At 39.6% G+C, this 18057-nt stretch overlaps 1 protein-coding gene across 8 annotated transcripts in view; it reads left to right on the forward strand.

Annotated features, from left to right (window-relative positions):
* The first annotated feature begins 899 nt into the window (after positions 1-899).
* Positions 900-18057, forward strand: part of MAPK9 (mitogen-activated protein kinase 9) — a 34122-nt gene continuing 16964 nt past the window's right edge. For 5 of the 8 annotated variants that reach the window (XR_013929903.1, XR_013929904.1, XM_080398447.1 and 2 more), the window contains exons 1-7: positions 900-1042; positions 5459-5633; positions 10157-10286; positions 11440-11498; positions 12512-12650; positions 14876-15041; positions 16336-16407. Coding sequence is in view for 5 of the 8 variants with exons in the window: in XM_080398447.1 (XP_080254573.1) it covers positions 5512-5633; positions 10157-10286; positions 11440-11498; positions 12512-12650; positions 14876-15041; positions 16336-16407 (688 nt within the window). In the remaining 3 variants the exon portion in view is untranslated. Of the gene's footprint in view, positions 1043-5458; positions 5634-10156; positions 10287-11439; positions 11499-12511; positions 12651-14875; positions 15042-16335; positions 17982-18057 lie in introns of all 8 variants that reach the window. The other 3 variants (XM_080398451.1, XM_080398448.1, XR_013929905.1) reach the window with 2 other exon arrangements.

Consider the following 18057-nt stretch of genomic DNA (forward strand, 5'->3'; position numbering starts at 1 on the left):
CGATAATCTGACCTAGATGCCAAGAACGTGTAAATCTGTATCCAACACATTTTGGTAAGTGAAGCAAAGGCGCCTTTGACTGTCTAGAATTAGCATCCTCTTCGTGTTCAGCAGCGAAGCTATTAAAGGAAACTGATGTCATCTCGTCTATATGATACATTAAATTGATTTATTTAAATTACAGGTGTGTTTTTCTAAAATAGTTTACGAGAATAGAAGTCACAAAAAAGGAAGCTCTTGGTGCTAGCAGAGGTGGAGAAATGTTGAGTTTATTTTTAGCCAGCACCTGTTTTAGCAAACAAGCAGTCCTGGCATCAAGGCAGGTGGCACGGTAATGTATAGAAGGTTTATGATTTGAGTGCAGTCAAAAATAGCTGGGCTACCCGGGGAGGGGGCACAGCCCGCCGTAGAGCCGCACAGCCCCTGCCCAACGCTCGGGGCCGCTGTGGTACCAGGCGCTACCGTCCCCCCGAAGTGGATGCGAGGTGACCCTGGTGGGTGGCGGTGGTGCGACAGGCCGCCGGTCTGTGACGTCATCTGCTGTAGCAGCCCGAGGGGCTGCTCCACACGGGAGGTGCTTACCTCACACGGCACGTCTCCCCGCTTGCTGGAGCAGGGCGGCGGTGGGGAACCCCCAGCCCCACCCGCCGGGGGCAACCGGCGCCACAGCAACTCGTGACGAGGCGCTGCTGCGGTGACATCATAAATATGGTGACAGGTTGACGTGCGCTGATGACATCACGTCGGGGGGCGGGAGCTGCGCCCGGATTGGCCTAAACTTCACCGTCTCCACCGCAGTCCTGCCCCGCCCTCCCTTATATAGCGGCTTGTAGGTCCCGCCTTCGGGATTCTATTGGCTGAGTTCTGTCAGCAAAGGGCTACGATTGGGCTGGGTGGCTGCCTGTTGGGGGCGCGGGCCTGGCGCGGCCTGAGGGGAGCACCGGGAGGCCATTGTGGCTGGGGCAGCGCTTCGCGCCGGAGGAGGAGGCGGCCCGCCAGTGCCGCGCCCCGTCCCGCCGCAGTTCGGCCGAGGGAGGAGACGGTGAGGGCGGCTGCCGTGAGGGGGGGCTCTGCGGGCGGCGGGGCCGGGACCGGGACCGGGACCGGAGCGGGACGAGCTCCCAGCCGCGGGGCCGGCCCCGTGACGACTGGAGTCCCCGGCTTGTCCCGCGGGCCGCGCTCGCCGAAGCGCGGGCAGAGCCGGCGTTTCCCGTCGGCCGCTTCCCCGGGCCCGGCCGAGCCGGAGGGAGGCAAGGGAGTGACGCGGCGGGGCCGGAGTCCCTTCCTGCTCCGCGCCTCCGCCGGGGGCAGCCCTGGCCGGGCCCGCCGCCCTTCCCCGTGCCGCAGTGCCGGCCCCGCTCCGCTCCCGGCGGGGGCCGCGCCCTTGTGCTGCGGCGCCCGCTGGTTCTCCGCCTTCTCCCCTCCCGCTTCGTGCCCTGCCCGGGGGGCAGCGCGCTGGGGGCGGGGGGGGCCGGCGTTCGGCGTCCCCTGGAAGCTGCCGGTCCCGAGGGGTCGCGGGGAGAGCGGCCGAGCCGAGGGCAGGGCCGGCGCTGCGCCCCTCGCCGTGGCGGCGGGACCGGGCTGTCCCCCGGCCGCAGTCGTAGAGGGGCTGTGAGGAGCGCTCGGCGCCGGGGCCGTTACATAATTACACAGCAGCGTAATTAGTTACAGCTGATGCGCGTTTAAACTTTTTCCTTCTTCCCACCACCTTGCCCCGGCAGGGGTGCTGAGGTACATCCAGCGTGTATCTAACGGTGGAGCGATGCTGTAACAGGTAGTTGGCAAAGTCTTTTATCAGTAAGAGTTTGCATTGCATAAAGAAAAAAACCCACGGACTTTTCAAAGAGCTGCCCAGGCGCGGAGCACCTGCACACGGCTGCCCGATGGGCATGGCTCCGCTACCGCTTGCTGTGCTTACCTGTTGCAACAGGCTGTTCAGGGGCTGTGAGTAGAGGGGCAGGAGAACTTGCTGTGCTTTTGTAGTTGGACTCATACCTGTTGATAATGTTGCTGTAAAGATTATAAAAACCTGAGCAATGCTGTTGGGTAATAGGCCTTGAACAGGCACACCTGAAATTGAAGTGCATTCACAGCAGTGAACAACAGAACGGGGACAGATTTTCTGCACGGAATTTCCATATCTTTTCTTTTCATATATGTATGCATTGTCTATTTGTTCTGTTAGCAGTAGAACTTTTTAGATTGAGTCTTAAAAATCAGGCTAAGTTTCTTGATATTCTTATGGTTTGTTGTCAATAACAACATTTCTGTGACTAAAAGAACCCTGAAAATGTGTTCCCAACTGCTACAAACTGTTTGCTTTATAAGCTTTTGACTTGAAGATATCCAGAGGATAGATCTGGTTAATAATAACTTGCCATTTTAATGAATATCTTTTAGGGAACTGACTGTTTAATACAGGATGTATACTATAGCACAGTTGCTTTCAACTTCTGAAAACTTCTTAGTGAAATTCTGTATAACAACTCATAACCCTGGCGGTGGTAGGTTTGTTGTGTTATTTTTCTATTTATCTTTCACAAACTACAGGTTGAAAACCATTCTTGTAAGTTTCCTGCATATAATGTGCTCAGTTGGCTTTATGATTCTTACATTTCCCCAATTGTACAAGCAACTTATATATAAAAAAGAACAAAAAAACCCTACTCAATTTATATGCATCTTGTGCATGCTTTAAAATAGAAAAACATCCTGAAACATTGTAAACATGCTGTTGTAAATAAGTAGAAGTGTGTTGACTATCCTGTGTCTTCTGGGTTTGCTGCTGGTCCTCTTTGGTGCAGCTGCAGCTAGGAAGCCATAAATGGGAACTTACATTTCAGAAATGGAAATAATGCAGATTTCAAAAAAAATCCTGTACAGAAGTGTGGAGTAGCTGGAGTGATAAATCAGATTATTTCAGATAGGGCAGTAGCAGCTCAGGATTAAGAAACTTACTTGCCAGGTAAACTTTTCCCCTAAGCAATTGGGAAGTCTGTTTTTATTTGAGGGATCCTGCTCCCAAAATAGTCTATCTGAAGTACTGTGAACAGCTACAATCTTTAGGCACCAAATTTTATGCTAATGTGTATGTCTGAAATAATATATGTCCTGATACATCCAAGCAACTTGCAGCCCAGGTGGAAATTAGGGATAGGCCAAGTACTCAGCATGGTGAATTGCAAAGGATGTCAGTACATAAAACTTGTGTGTTGTGATGCCCAGTTCCCTTTTTGGGTCTTGTCTAAAGAGCTTATCCTGATCTCTAAATGATTTTTAAAAGGTGGCATTGTGCAGGCAAGGTTCCTTAAAGGGAAGGATTCTCTAGTTCAGGGTAACTTCCTTTTCCCCTATTTCTTTTTCTCCGTTACAGAAAAGTGTTTCATTAATCCATCGAGAGGTACAGCATAGTTCTTGTGTAGCTAACAGGTCTTTTAAGTTGATGCTCAGCTTACACAAAATCTGTACTTTTTTGGTTTTCTGTAAGTCCTTTTTAAAGACAGGATCTTGACCTTCCAATGTACTTTTCTTCCATTGTATGAAGATTCACTGAAAATACCATGGCTGCTCAGGCACTGTTAATCAAAAAATTTGGGATCTCAGAGTCCATAGTTTTGGGGTAATAAAAAGGGTTGGAAAGAAGAGTGGAGTATTTCCCTGGGATATAGTAGGAAAGGTTGCCTCTTAAGGCAGCTTTTTGGTCTTAAATTAATGTGTTTTGGTTGTGGAACTGCATCTGACTGCCCCTAAAAATATTGTACAGATGTCCTTCTCTTCCTCCCTGCTACTGCTGCTGTGTCAAAGGCAGAAAGTTGGTAGCTGACGTTTTCCCTTTGCTGACCCTTTCTCCTCTGCTTTTTTTTTCTTAAGCTTTTAAGAGGAAATACTACGTAAAGATACTGTCTAAATTGCAGCTAGAGATAATCAAGTTGAGTATCTGCTTCTCAAAATGCTGCTTAGATTTTGAGAAACTAGAAGGCAGAAGAGACTTTAGGCATTTCTTGAGAATACCTTAAGACTAACCGTTACCAGTTCAGTTTACGCCCAGCCTTTATTAGGATTTGTAGATCTTTTGCCTGTTTTACTTTCACATTTATTGGACTTCATCTGTTGGCTTAAGCCATGGAGAAGATGCTGCTCTTTCCTACGTGCACCTAACAAGGGAGTGGTCCAAATTCTAATTCTTGAAGCAACCAAACGCTATTAGTGTGGCTGTAAGCCTTTCTAGGATTGCCTTCTGGGCAATCAAGCTTCTGCTTTTGAGGCTTTTCCGTTTTGCACTGGCTCACAAATATTCTACAAGTCAGCGAAGGGAGAGACTGGGTGCTTTTTCGTTAGCTCTGACAGCTGTACAGGCTGATGGTTAGGGCAGCTGCTCTGGGGAAGGTGGTCTGCTCCCGTTTTCTGTCTCGAGGAACACTTGACAGTGCAATTTACTCTGGGCTGTAATGACCCTATCTGTCATGGTGAATGTGAAATTGAAAATGAGAGAATTTGTTAGAGACCTCTTCAGTAATTACTGAGGTAATTTTCTTGTAAGGTTTGGAAGAGGGATGGAGGCCCAGGAAAACTGAAGGTCTGTACTTTTGTTACTGTAGCACTTCAGAGCTAGAAGTTTAGTCCATTTCCTTGCTCTCCAATATAATTACCTACCTGTAATTCATTCTTGACGGATGGATGTAACTTGCTGTCTACTATGGCAAGAAATTCTCTTTCAAACTATAGCACAAAACTAATTCTTGCAGGACTGTAATTACACTAACTGATAACGTAGGATGTTATGGTGTGTTTAAAATGGGAGGGAGAATGGATTTGGGTAGGTATGGATCAGGGAAGGGTTGCCTGGCAGAGGCGAGGAGGCAGAGCCCTGCTTGAAATTTCTTAGTGAACTAGGTTGAAAGGGGTGCTGGAGAAACTGCAGCAGCCATGGGCATTTTGGGGGCAGTTGTTTTATTTGAAACCTGTTTTGCAGTTATAATCAAGTCTTTTACTAAAAACCTGTTTCCTTCTATGTCTGCGGACTCCATGGGGTTTTGTTGTTGCTTTATCTGTGATATCAGTGTTTGAAAAATATCATTTATGATTTGCTTTGTTGTAATACAGAAATTAATACAGTCTTAGGACATAGTAGTAATTCAGTTAGGGAGTAGTCTTCGTGGAGTAGGGAGTTGTTTGATTTGGTTAGTTTTGTTTGTTTTTACAGTTGTTTACTTAGCTGCTTTTTGTTTCAGGAATTGGAATAAACACATGCATGGTTAAAGCTGTGAAGGGTGTAATTATTTGCTGTCTGCAAGTATTTTTCATTAGCAGTGGTAATACATGAAGTTGAAAGAATGCTTATTTAATGGTGTGCTATTGAAAAATTCATATGCATTAAAATATGTATAATAGATTTTCCATCTTGTCAGCCTGAAATTAGTGAGAGATTGAATATTTTCTTTCTTTCTTTTTCTTTAAGATCTTGAAAACTTTACCAGGTCCTTGAGAGAGAAAACTACATGACACTACACCATGAGTGACAGTAAATGTGATAGTCAGTTTTACAGTGTTCAAGTTGCAGATTCAACGTTCACTGTACTGAAACGTTACCAGCAATTGAAGCCCATAGGATCAGGGGCACAGGGCATTGTTTGGTGAGTAATAAATACTTTATTTAAACATAAAAAACTATAAATATAAACCAAAATTTGAATGTATTCCTGATAGAAGTGCCAGAGTGTAAAATAGCGATGATAATTTCTGTCTCTTGCTACAGGGTTATGTACTAACTAAGTTCTAAAACACCTGCTTGCTATAGTTCATGTGCAAACCTATTTTTTTGTTTTGTTTTTAGGGGAAATTAATATTTGGATAACTGCATAAATTAAAATGGTCAACAAATTGCCTTCTCATTAACGACTTTATTTCTTTTCTAGTTCTCACATTCCCCATGTAGTTATGATATTGCAGTGTAAGGTATGACAATGCGATGGTGAGAGATTCTGGGTTTTACTCGTTTCTTCATCATGGCCCCCTTTCTTCCCCCCCTTTTATTCCCGATCACTCCTGTCCATTTCTAGGAGCCATCAATGCAGTGCCTTGCCATTAACTGGCAGGATGAGGCAAATCAGTGTCATTGTCACTCCATGGATTAACCAGAAAGGGATGCTGTGTGAGGGGTTGGGCTGGCCGGCTCTTCCTTGGTGTGTCACCTCAGCTATGTGTCCAGCCTCCACTGGCCCAGGACGTGAGAGTCGTTAGTCTGATCCTGAACCTTAGTCTCTTGTATGGCACCACACCTCTGGGCCAGCTAAAGGTAAACACTTTCAAATGTTTTTTAGACTGCAGCAATCCATTCTACATGATCTAGTGCCAGCCCGTATTTTGTTAGGCAAAACTTACTTGGTAACAGCAGAAATGTTTATTGATGCATTTTTTTTAATTCTATACACAGGGGAGCAAACAGATATGCTCAGAAACTCTCTAATGTTAGACTTAATCACAGTATGTGGTGGGCTGCTCATGCTCTGAATCCAGTTTGCAGTTTCTCTTCGTCTATAAATTCTGCAGGATAAGTGTGATGACTCATGTATTGTGAGCAACTCCTTATACAGCACCTGCCCGTGTCTTTTCAGCCTTTTCATAACCGTAATAATTTATATATGTAGGAAAAGAATGCATTTTTGTGAGAACATGCCTTTACTTTCAAATTATTTAGATACCCCTCTTGCCCTGCTAATAGGTCAAAAATAAGCAAAATGAGAACACCATGTTTCATTCTTCTTTAGTGTGTTGGTTATTAGTGTTTGAGTAAGATTTCTTATAATGCTAACATTTTGCAGGTGTAAATATTCTTAGTTATGCTTGTTTTAGATGGCATGCAGGAATTTAGGGTGGTTGTTGTGTTCCTCCTTTCATTAGAAGTACTGCATTTCTAAACTATGACTTAGATTAGGTGTCTGCTTCAATATGAAGTTTGGGTAGTGTTAAAGTTTTGAGAGGAAGAAGGAATGGTCTGATGTACTGACTTGTTTTCAGAATACTTGTTTTATGGAAAGTGAAACATTGCATAAATTGTCATCTTCATGTGAAGTATCTGACAGCTATATCCAGGTTGAAGAAGGTGCAAAATCTTAATGTCTCTTAAAATTCCTTATAGTATAGTACACTAAGGAAAGAGACAAGATATTAGGATGTAAAATGAGAAAAGTCAGTGTAAGATGAGTGCTATCCTGTCATGTTTGTCTGGAAAAATTGTCAATTCATTAATGTAACATGCAGGTCTGGTGCTTTTTAAGCATCCAGTGTTTAACAAAAAAATTAGGAAAAGTATTTCTGGAGTTTTGTATGTGGATTTTATTTTGTGGTGAGAAGTTTTTAATACTACATGTGTCACTTCAGCTAGGAGAGGTCTGAATCTTGCTATTCCCCCCCTCCCCCCCAAATATTAATGGGAAATTCCATGTATTGCTGCTGCTTAGTTTTTTCTTTGATGTTAAAAGGTAGGAAAATTAGTAGTTCTAAAAATACATATTGAGTAAAAGCAATAAATGAAAGCTCTAGGAAGATGAGAATAACTCAGTTATGTAGAAGGTATTTCTAGCTCACACTGCAAATAGTCTAGGTGAGAAATTGGGTATACCTGTTGTATTTTATATACAAAGTACACTTCTATACATGACTTCCCGCACTACTTTGTTCCTAAGTATTAATACATTTAGAGCCTTATTATTAGGGACTGAATAATCACTTACAAAATAACTATTTTTTTGAAATAATTTTTGTCTTCAACTTCCTGACATTTTTTTTCCTTTCTTGTCCTTGATTTCCTAAATTTTTTAATGAATCTGATTTTTTGTGATCTTATTAAATAGCACAGCTTTGACTGTGTTGATACCTTTAGATTTGCAGTTGAAGAAACAGTTGGGATAAGTTTGTTACTCTTCGCAAAACTCCCAAGTGCAGTGAAGACCCTATGGGATCAAATTGGAGTTGCTGTTATACGGTGGCATAGACATTGAGATTCTTCCATGGTATGAAACGCTGAAACAATCTGTAGACGTTTTGTTAGTAGCCAAGGTGATAATTGGGTAGACTGTGGCAAATCTGCTTTTTTAAAATCTGTGCCTGAAACAGTTGCCATGATGAAAAAGTCTCTTCTGAATTCAAATGAGCAGGGATGAGGAAAGAAATTCAATAGCAATTATGTCTGTGATATTTTTTGTTCACTTGTGTGAAATTACATGATATTTAGAAGTGTGATCTTGGTGGTAATAGAGATTGTCTTGTGTCTTTTTTTTTTTTTTTTCCCTTGGTAAATTAAATGCATGGATGCTTACACAGTTTTCAATTTTTTACCATTTTTTTTTTTTCTTCTACCAGTCTGTTTTTAATTATTCCCCTTGGATTGTGTAGGTTGCAGACAGCTTCATTTTTTTCTTTATTTTTTTCTTTTTTGAACTCCAGTGTCAGTCACTCCCATGTAGATGAGCAAAGTAAGCGGTTCAGGTGGAGTTCTTCATGTGTGCTTAGGCTGAGCCTTGCCATATACCTGATTTGTCAGGTCATAAAGGGACACTTACTCTAAAATTGCTCCTTTGTCCACTGCTGACCTATGATTGACTTGAACAGCTAATTTATGCAGATGCTGTTGGTTATTGATTTTTATAATTATTCCCAGGCATAGTTAAAGTCATTAACATATGCAAAACTTTAATTTACATATAACATCTAGGTGAAGTGAATACTGAAACACCAGTGCTTTCATATTGGGGAGGAAAACAGTTTCTCCAGTTGTCTGGCCAGTTGCTTTCCTCCCATTTTGTATTTTGTTTTGCACAGACAGAAAGGCTTTAAATCTGAGAGTGAATCATTGAATAATGACTTGCGTATTTCACAGAACTAAGCTGAAATAAATGCTAGCAAGCCTTTAGTGCAAGTGGCACGTTGATTCAAATTTGGGACCTGTAATTTGGGACATGCCTTCAAGAAAACACATCATCTCATGGGTGAGCCCTGCTTTGTAGTGGTATTGCCTTTTCCAGTAGGGAAAGCAGTGACTTTATGCTGGTAAACTTCATATAATTTGAATATTGCTGTTATCACAGGGGAGCTGTACTTCTGTAAGAGTGCCTTAATGTGGTGGTCCTTTTCAGCTGGGTATTGTACATATCTTGCTGAGATAGGGAAGGAGCTTACAAAATGCTTAAATATGCTTGGAAAATATATGTGAAGGAGAATTCTTTCCTACCCTATGAAAGTAACATTAAACGGAAATGGAGTAATATGGGATTCCTTATTTAAAACTGGAACTATATAAAGATTGGAACTCTTGACTAATTTGTGGTATGAATTCACATATATTTTGCCATAGTCTGTGTGTTTATAATGAAGAATATTCTTCCCCTTTAGTCTTGTTCTGTATATACAGACAATTTAGCGTTAGATTCTTACAGCTATTAAAACAAGTTTACACCTTGGCCTCGAACCTGCAGAGTGAGGGGTCAAGCAGAACTGAAAACCAAGATAAAATTAATGGCCATGTTCACTTTTAAACTCTTGTATTGCTCCTGCAATCTGAGTTTTTCATATTTCTCAATTCTATGGATTTTATTTTTTTCCAAAGCCAGATGATGAATGTAACTTTCTGCTAGGCACTACAATTGTTTATCATTGTAAACTATCCACATATAGGACAGTTTTAATGCCTGCAGAATGGGTCACGGAGACATGGTTGTGACTTTCCTTTAGCAAAGAGTTATTTCTATTGCAAATACTAAATCGTTGTCAGTCAGCAACAGTGTCCAAAAAATACTCCAAATGTACAGATTAGGCAGCTGAAATGCTTCTTGATTTCAAGTAAGCTTAAAATATTTTTACATCTTGCAATTTTGAATGTGAGTCGTGAGTCATCAGATTCAATTTTAAGACAGAAAGGAGGGCAGGATGACTTCTGATGAGTATCAGTGGCTTCTGTTTAACCTATTTGTATTTATTAAAGTATGTGTAGTTTTTAAAGGAAGTTTGTTTTCCAAATGAAAATTATATGAAGTTAGTATAGACAGCGTAGTGGATATGCTTTGTCTCCAATCTTGATTTGTTTCCTCACTCCCATCTCCCTTTCCACCCCACCCCTTCTCTCCCTGAGACTTAACAACTTGTCTTTGAAAACTTCTAGTGCTGCCTTTGATACGGTGCTTGGAATAAATGTTGCCGTAAAGAAGCTGAGTCGTCCTTTTCAGAATCAAACCCACGCAAAAAGGGCTTACAGAGAGCTTGTTCTTTTAAAATGCGTCAATCACAAAAATGTAAGTTTGGCATTGTATTTCTCTCCCTTGTTGCTGTAAGTTGTCATAAAAGGTTAGGATTTTCTCTCTTACTTGCTGTTAATAATGGAAAAATAGCGAGGGAAAGATTTGCTATGGGTAATGCAGTTCTCCACAATGTATGGTTAAGGTCTTGGGTGAGCTGTTTGGAGTACGAAGTGTCAAGAGGAGGAGGTTTCTGCTGCGTTGTTGGTACAGGATTACCATCAGTGTCAGCTTTATAGAGCTGGCCTTGCTGTATTGCATTTGCCTTTTTAAGTTGTACTGCAGCAAAGCCTGTTTGGCAGTGGATTCAGCTGTTATAATTGCACTGCAGTTAAATCTTCCAAGCTTAAACAAGATTTTTATTAAGTACAGTGTTTAACTGGTGGGCTTTGCAGGGGTGCAGCACTGCCTAACAAGTTACTGGTAGACAAGTGAAACACTGGTGACAATACATACGTATTTTCAAGTCTTTGAACCTTCTAAAATAACAAGCCTTAATGCCAATAGTTCAGTATTCAAGTAGAAGCATATAAGGTTTATGTGACTGTTATGTTCTGATGCTAACATGAACTAGAAACTGCTGATCACTGAACATGTGCACTTGGGTCTCAAACTTCCTGGAGTCAATTAGCCTTTTAGGTTTGATTTTTAAGTAAGCTTTTGGTGAAGTTCAGACCTAGCAGAACAAAAGCAAAGTGGTTATTAGGGATGGCAATACAGTAATTTTAGCAGTTCTTCTGGACACAGTAAATCGTAGTTCAGTTTAATGGGATGGCGTGGGGCACCTCTGTGTATGTGTTGTCAGGCAGTCTTGGTTAAAATTCTGTGCATAACATGGATTTAAAATAAGATTTATGGGGAAAGAATGGGATTTATTTCAGGCACTGAGGAGGGACATAGGTGTCATATAACTTGAAAAAGAAAAAAAGTAGTTTTGTCCTGTCTTGGTTCTTTTGGCGTACACACTGCTGTTTTGAACTATTTGTGAATTGGCAGCTTTTCAGCACATGTGAATTACATGAAGCCAAGTAACAGTCAAATTGTATATAGTAACAGTGTGCATTTGATTTTGAATAGTAACTTCTGCTATAGTGGATTTTTATGTGAAATAAAGCGGAAGTTTCTTCTAAAGTTTATTTTTATTTTATAGATAATTAGTTTATTGAATGTATTTACACCACAGAAGTCACTAGAAGAATTTCAGGATGTGTAAGTACTCGATTTTTGTTTTAATTTTCCTGACAAATACTGGCCTAAGCCCTGGAGCTGTATTTCCAATATCCTACGGACTTCACACTCTGAAAATAAAGGGTAGCTAAAAGCTGAATTTAGTGTTTAATTAGTCTTTATTTCTAGATTTCTTTAAGAAAGACCAAGAAAGTTGTTTCGCTACAGGCATAAGACGGAAGTGGGAAGAAAAAAAAAGCTATTTACATTTTATTCATATGTCTGTCATACTTTGCAGATTGCATATGCATCTGGTTTGTATGCATTGTCCTTTAGCTGAACAGGTCACCTCAGGATAATAACTTGGTCTGGATAACCCGATACCATTTTTTTTGCCACATCAGTCGCATCAGCACAACAGTGTTTTTGGCCTCAGTTAAGAACTGAATGTATTTTTTTTAAGGAAGCTATGTCAGTTTGTCTAGAAAGGATTAATGGTGACTTAATGGGTGGGGTATTCATAGGTTCCAGTGAATATGCTGTTGTGGTTTGTGAATGGGCTTCTTGGGTAAATGGGTATGTGTCTGAAGTGGGTAAGCAGATGATATTTTAACTTGAAAATCAGTAATTCCTTCTTAGTTCTTATGGTGCTTTTGTTAACTTCCTTTTTTAAATTAAAATACAGTGAAAGGAAGTGTCGTTTTTTTATATACTTCAATATTTGCAACTTCTCATCAACTTGGAGTCAACAAACAGTCTTAGTTTTTCATGCTGCATAAACTGGGGATTATTCCTCCATATTCCTGTTTATAAAATTAGTGGAATTCTTACCTTTTGTGATGGTAAAAAATTAAAATTTAATAGCAAGACTATTTGAATAGATAATTATTTAATTTTGAAACTGTGGTCATGCATGATTTTTTTCTATCGTAAGCTTTTTGACACTTTTGTTAGCAAAGTAGCTAACTTTTAATAAAGATCTCTCAGGCTAACCTGAAACCTGATATGAAAAGTAAGACTCAAGTTTTCTTAATGCTTTCTTTCTTGTGCTTTAGATACTTGGTTATGGAGCTGATGGATGCAAATTTGTGCCAGGTTATTCATATGGAATTGGATCATGAAAGAATGTCTTACCTTCTTTACCAAATGCTATGTGGTATAAAACATCTCCACTCAGCTGGTATCATCCACAGAGTAGGTAGTGTTAGAATCATTAACAATCCTCTTTATGAACATAGATGTTCTTATGAAACAGGGGGGAAGGCAAGGGTTTGCTATTTCATAAGTTTGTATTTCTTTAATCAGAATATTATTAAACCTGAAGATTGTTTCATAGTTCAAAGATAACTGTATTGTACATAGATTTTAAATCAGATTAACTCTGGATTTAACTAATGCTGAACTGATTAAAAGGTAAAACATGAGTATCTGTGCACCCTTCAAATTACTAAAGATTGTAGTTTAATCTAAAATGTAGTATTTACTACTTAAATATATCTATCCTTTGAACTATTGAAAAGTTTTCTGGATATGGTCCTGGTCAGCTGGCTGTAGGTGGCCCTGCTTGAGCAGGGGGGGTTGAACCAGATGACCTCGTGGGTGACAGACCAGATGGGCACAAACTGCAACTCAGAAAGTTTCATCTGAATATGAGGAAAACATCATTTTGAGGGTGCCAGAGCACTGGCACAGGCTGCCCAGAGAGGCTGCAGAGCATCCTTCTCTGGAGACATTCAAAACTGGACTCTGTGCAATCTGCTGTAGGTGAACCCGCTTTAGCAGGGGGTTGGACTAGATGATCTCCAGAGGTCCCTTCCAACCCTGACCATTCTGTGACCTCTGTAGGTTCCTTCCAGCCTCAAATGTTTTGTGATTCTGAAAAGTAAAGTTTGTAAATAATCAGAATTTCAAAGACATGTTGCAGGCTTCATGTAACTGTCTGCTTCCATTGTTCTGCTGCTGAATTTTTTTTTTTTAATTTTGTGACTAATCTATTTGGTTCTGCTTGTTTTCAGTTTCCTTTTCTTCCCCTACATCCTGGACAATCTTGCCTTTAATGTTCTAGTTTAATGTGGGTTTTTTTATGTTCAATCCATAAATGTAATTGAGAAGCTGTATAAATTACAACAGATCTACTGCCTTACTTTGCTAAAAAAATCTACAATGATAATCTTGTGGTATTAGTAAGGAAGTTATGTATAGTTAGTTAAAGTCTGTGTTCAGACAGTCTTGGTACTGGCCTTTCCTAAAATGATGGAGTGAGGTGTGTAAGGGACTGAGGTGGGGAGGGCTGGAACTCCAGCTGAGCTCCATCTGACTTGTTGACTGTCATGTCGAGCTAAAGAGGAGAGGCAATTTGCTGAGAAACCTGAGCTTGTAGGAGCTAACAGAGCCATCAGCAGAAGGGATGCTGGTTGAACAAGAAAATGGGCAATGAGAGGAACTGCGCTGTGAGTAGCTTAACAGAGGTGTGAAGTCTGTTTGACTGGACAAGCTAAAGTGGTGAGGGTTAGTTTGGGACTGGAACAAATTACCTTTGTGGAGTGGAAAGAAACCAGGCTAGAGAAGGAACAGAGCTGGGATAGTTCAGCAGGAGTAGAATAGCAGGGATTACTTCTAGAAATTACTCGGTCTGTGACCAAACAGCGTAAATTCAACAGCGTTTAGCAGAAGACTTGTTGCCTTACTGAAACATGTCAACTCACATGAACTAGTTGCATTTTCCCATGTCCTTTAAGAAAAGGAAGTTCTGTACCTGAGAACATGGTTTGTTGCCCCTAACTGTGTATTCCTTTGGGTGAAATAATGACTGCTCCTGTGAGGCATATCTCCTAAAGTATTGTATTTCTCTCTTCACTCATTAGGTAACTTTGTGTTCACTACATCCTAATTCTGTGAAACTTGTTAATCCCTGTTAACACAGGTGGCTTATCTGTCATTAATAAATACACTTACTGATGCTTTGTGTGTTGGGATGCTCCTTTTCCTACAGATGCTTGACTATTTCACGATGTTGTCTTTAGGTTCTGTGCCCTAATAATGACGGTATTTGGAACACAGTCTCCTTTACCATGCAACTATTCATACTCAAAATAGGTCCACTTAATGTGTTAAAGGAAGCAAATATACATACACATTGTGCACATGTACAGAGCATTATGTAACTGACTATACTGTCAGTGCACAATTGCGTAAAATAAAAATGCAGAGAATGTTAATTCTGGTTTTCCCTGAGTTTTTTCAGTACTGAGCTGTGCAGCATTTAACTTGTCTCTAGTCTGTGTATAATTAAGCAGATACATCAGAGCAGGAATATGCAGTTGTTAATGAAATTAATTGGTGGCATATATTGACTGTGGAGGGGTGGGTGTGTATTATTCTGTGTTGATCCTTCCTTAACTGACGTAATTTCTTGTTAGGATTTGAAACCCAGCAACATAGTAGTAAAATCAGATTGTACGCTCAAAATCCTTGATTTTGGACTGGCAAGAACAGCATGTACTAACTTTATGATGACTCCGTATGTAGTTACGCGGTATTACAGAGCACCAGAAGTTATCCTTGGAATGGGATATAAAGAGAATGGTAAGTTGCTGGAGTAATGCTTTAAATCTTTTGTGTAAAGCATATCTGTCTCAGAATGTAAAAGCTTTAAAAGGAGGAGGGAGGGCTGATTTCACCTTGCCATGTCTGTTAAAGTACGTTAATCGTGGTATTGGAAATAACAAATATTACACTGTAATAATTTTGGAGAATGTAATAGTTTTCTGCTGCGTGTGCCTGTCTCCATTTAACATATACTGCTCCCTCTCCCCTGCTGCTGTTACATCATTTCATGCGTTGTCCTGTTGTCTTGTTGACATTTTTTTATTCTACAAAAAGCTGTTGAGACATGCTGGATGATATTAAAAAAAATAACAACCATCAATATAAAAATAAACCCTTATATCAATGTGACTTCATTCTGAAGCATCTTCTTTTGACAGTTGGTCCCCTTTTGTATCTCTGATTATTAAAACCTGTTTCAGGTCTCTATCAAACCATGCCTTATACACTCTTAAATCTGCACAGCACTCAAGAGAGGCAGGGTGTTATGTTATTAAAAACATCACAGCTGTAATATATTGAACATTCAGTCAACAAAATTGCTGGCAAGGAAATTGTCCTTGACTTGCATTATTGGGGGTTTTACCTGCTGATTTTTACTAGCTGTGGAGTAACGTGCTGTCCTCTGGACTACTTATGCTAGTACATCTTTTTGCTTTATCATGGGCTTGGGGATACCATGCTGTTTGTGTACGTGTAACTTTGGCTGTGTAAAATAAGGGACTCTCAAGACCTTGCTGGGCCACAGATAATGAAAAAACCCTTTTTCATTAATGTGCAAGGCAGCTTGCTGTACAGCAAGTGCTGATGTGGATCAGAACTTTAGAAGAGGCTGTTCTGAATGGAACAAAAAAATAAATTATCTGCAGGACTGTAGGAATGCAGTGTGAACTTACAAATAAATAAACTGTGGTATTTAAAAAAACCCTCTTTAATCTTTTGTCCTTATTGCACCCAACATATGATAGTGGATATCTGGTCTGTTGGGTGCATTATGGCAGAAATGGTCCTGCATAAAGTCCTGTTCCCAGGAAGAGATTGTATCCTTCTCCATGTTTTTTTTTCAGAAATGTAAACTGATTATATTTTACAAAATGCTAATAACAAAATTTAGCGACTGTTAGTTGGTGTTGATACGATTGAAAATTCATGTTAGCAGTTTGATTTTCCATATTGTTGTGTTTTATTGTAGATGCTAGATGTTTTTGTTTGGTTTTTTCCTCACTTTTGTTCATGATACTTCATAATTTGATCATTTCATTTTTACTTTCAGTTGATATCTGGTCAGTTGGGTGCATCATGGGAGAATTGGTGAAAGGTTGTGTGATATTCCAAGGCACTGATCGTATCCTTCCCTAGTCATCCTTGAATCCCATTCCACTTCCAACAGAAACAATTATTTTGATCTGTATAAGTATAAAAGCATAAATAATATTTTCAATAATATGTTTTAGTAGATCTACTGTATGATTTGAAATTAGTGTCATTAACCAAATTGTTGAGCTTTCCATTTTATTTTCTTAGTAGGCTACATTTAATGTAATTTGTACTGGTTGACTCCATAGAATTTATATTAAGAGCTTCATTTTTTGTAGCTTAAAAAAGGTTCCTGTTAGGTTTAAAAAATAAATAGCATTAAGTGTATTTTCTTACTTTTGTTCTTTGTAGGTAAGTGTTATAAGCAAAAGCATAAAAAGTTACTTTTTACTATGCATGGATTTTGCTTACTATTCGTTTGAATGGTAGACATACTTTTTTATTGTACAATTTCTGGGGTTTCAGTCAGATTTTTTTCTTGCTTATTAGCACTTGCTGGGCAACAGTGTCCTAACTGCAAGCACACTGCATGAGAAATCTTTTTTTCTTAATATTATTTAATATAAAAAAAACCTTTTTTTTTCTTTTTGGAGTTTTTTTCATTCTATGAAAATTTTATTTTGGGCTTACTTTTTCTATAAGATTGTTATTCCTCCATTTCTCCCTCAAATCTTTTGGACCTTGATTTGCCTTTGTAAAATTCTGCTTTCTTGTACAATAGTAATTGTAGGAAATTTTACTGTACTAAAAACATATAAAACCCTCATGTATATGTTTTCATGCCTTAGAGATTGGAAATCTCAAAAGTACAGCACTGGATCACAAACAAGGCTTTACACTGTATGAAGGGAACAACAGTGATCGTTTAATGAAGTAAATGTTCTTTGATTTTAATGTATTTAAAAATATTTCCCTAGAAACAACATGTAAAAACTTGACTCGTTATCAAGTCCCATTTATAAAAATTGGAGGTAAACCAATTTCAGCCTTTACAAATAATATCTGACAAAGTAGTCGTGTTGTAGGACTAGACATTCAAAATTGATCAGTAAATAAGTAGAATCCAGACAATGTAATTAAACTGAAATTGCCCATTATGTAGGTAGGTCATAAGAAGCTATAGCTACATGTGGTGTAAGATTTTGAAGAAAGTATAGTATTTTTTCTTGTCAGCAAGGAAAATTTGAGTCCACCACTAAAAATACAAGTACCTGTTCACAGTACCTATGTATCTTACAGAGGAGGACTCTCAATTTTAATGCTAAATTTCATGACACTAATCTTCAGCAGTTGATCATGCATTATTTAGTAGTACAAATGATTAATTGTTAAATAAGTCTTTTTGTTTTCCACCTTTCTTCCTTTCTATACTTATTGTTTTCCCTTTTGAAGCCTTCAGACCAACCTAACACAATTCTTCATGTGTGTTATGTGTCTTTCACCTGCATGTCAGCATGGGCTACTTTGATTTATCCATGAATCAATGAAGGAAATTTTGTCCATACTTGTTGAATATGCAAGTTACCATTTGTGGTTCTCTGGAGGTCACTGAAGCTTCACCAGTCTGTTTCAAGGAGTCTCCTTCCCCAGTATCTTAGCAAAGTGTGTAGCTGTGCTTACAGGGTTTTGTACTTACTGTAAGGCTTTCAGTTGGCTTTAATGTGGAATACTGGTAACT

The sequence above is a fragment of the Falco punctatus genome (assembly GCF_963210335.1).
Source record: "Falco punctatus genome assembly, chromosome: 8".
Classification (NCBI taxonomy): domain Eukaryota; kingdom Metazoa; phylum Chordata; class Aves; order Falconiformes; family Falconidae; genus Falco; species Falco punctatus.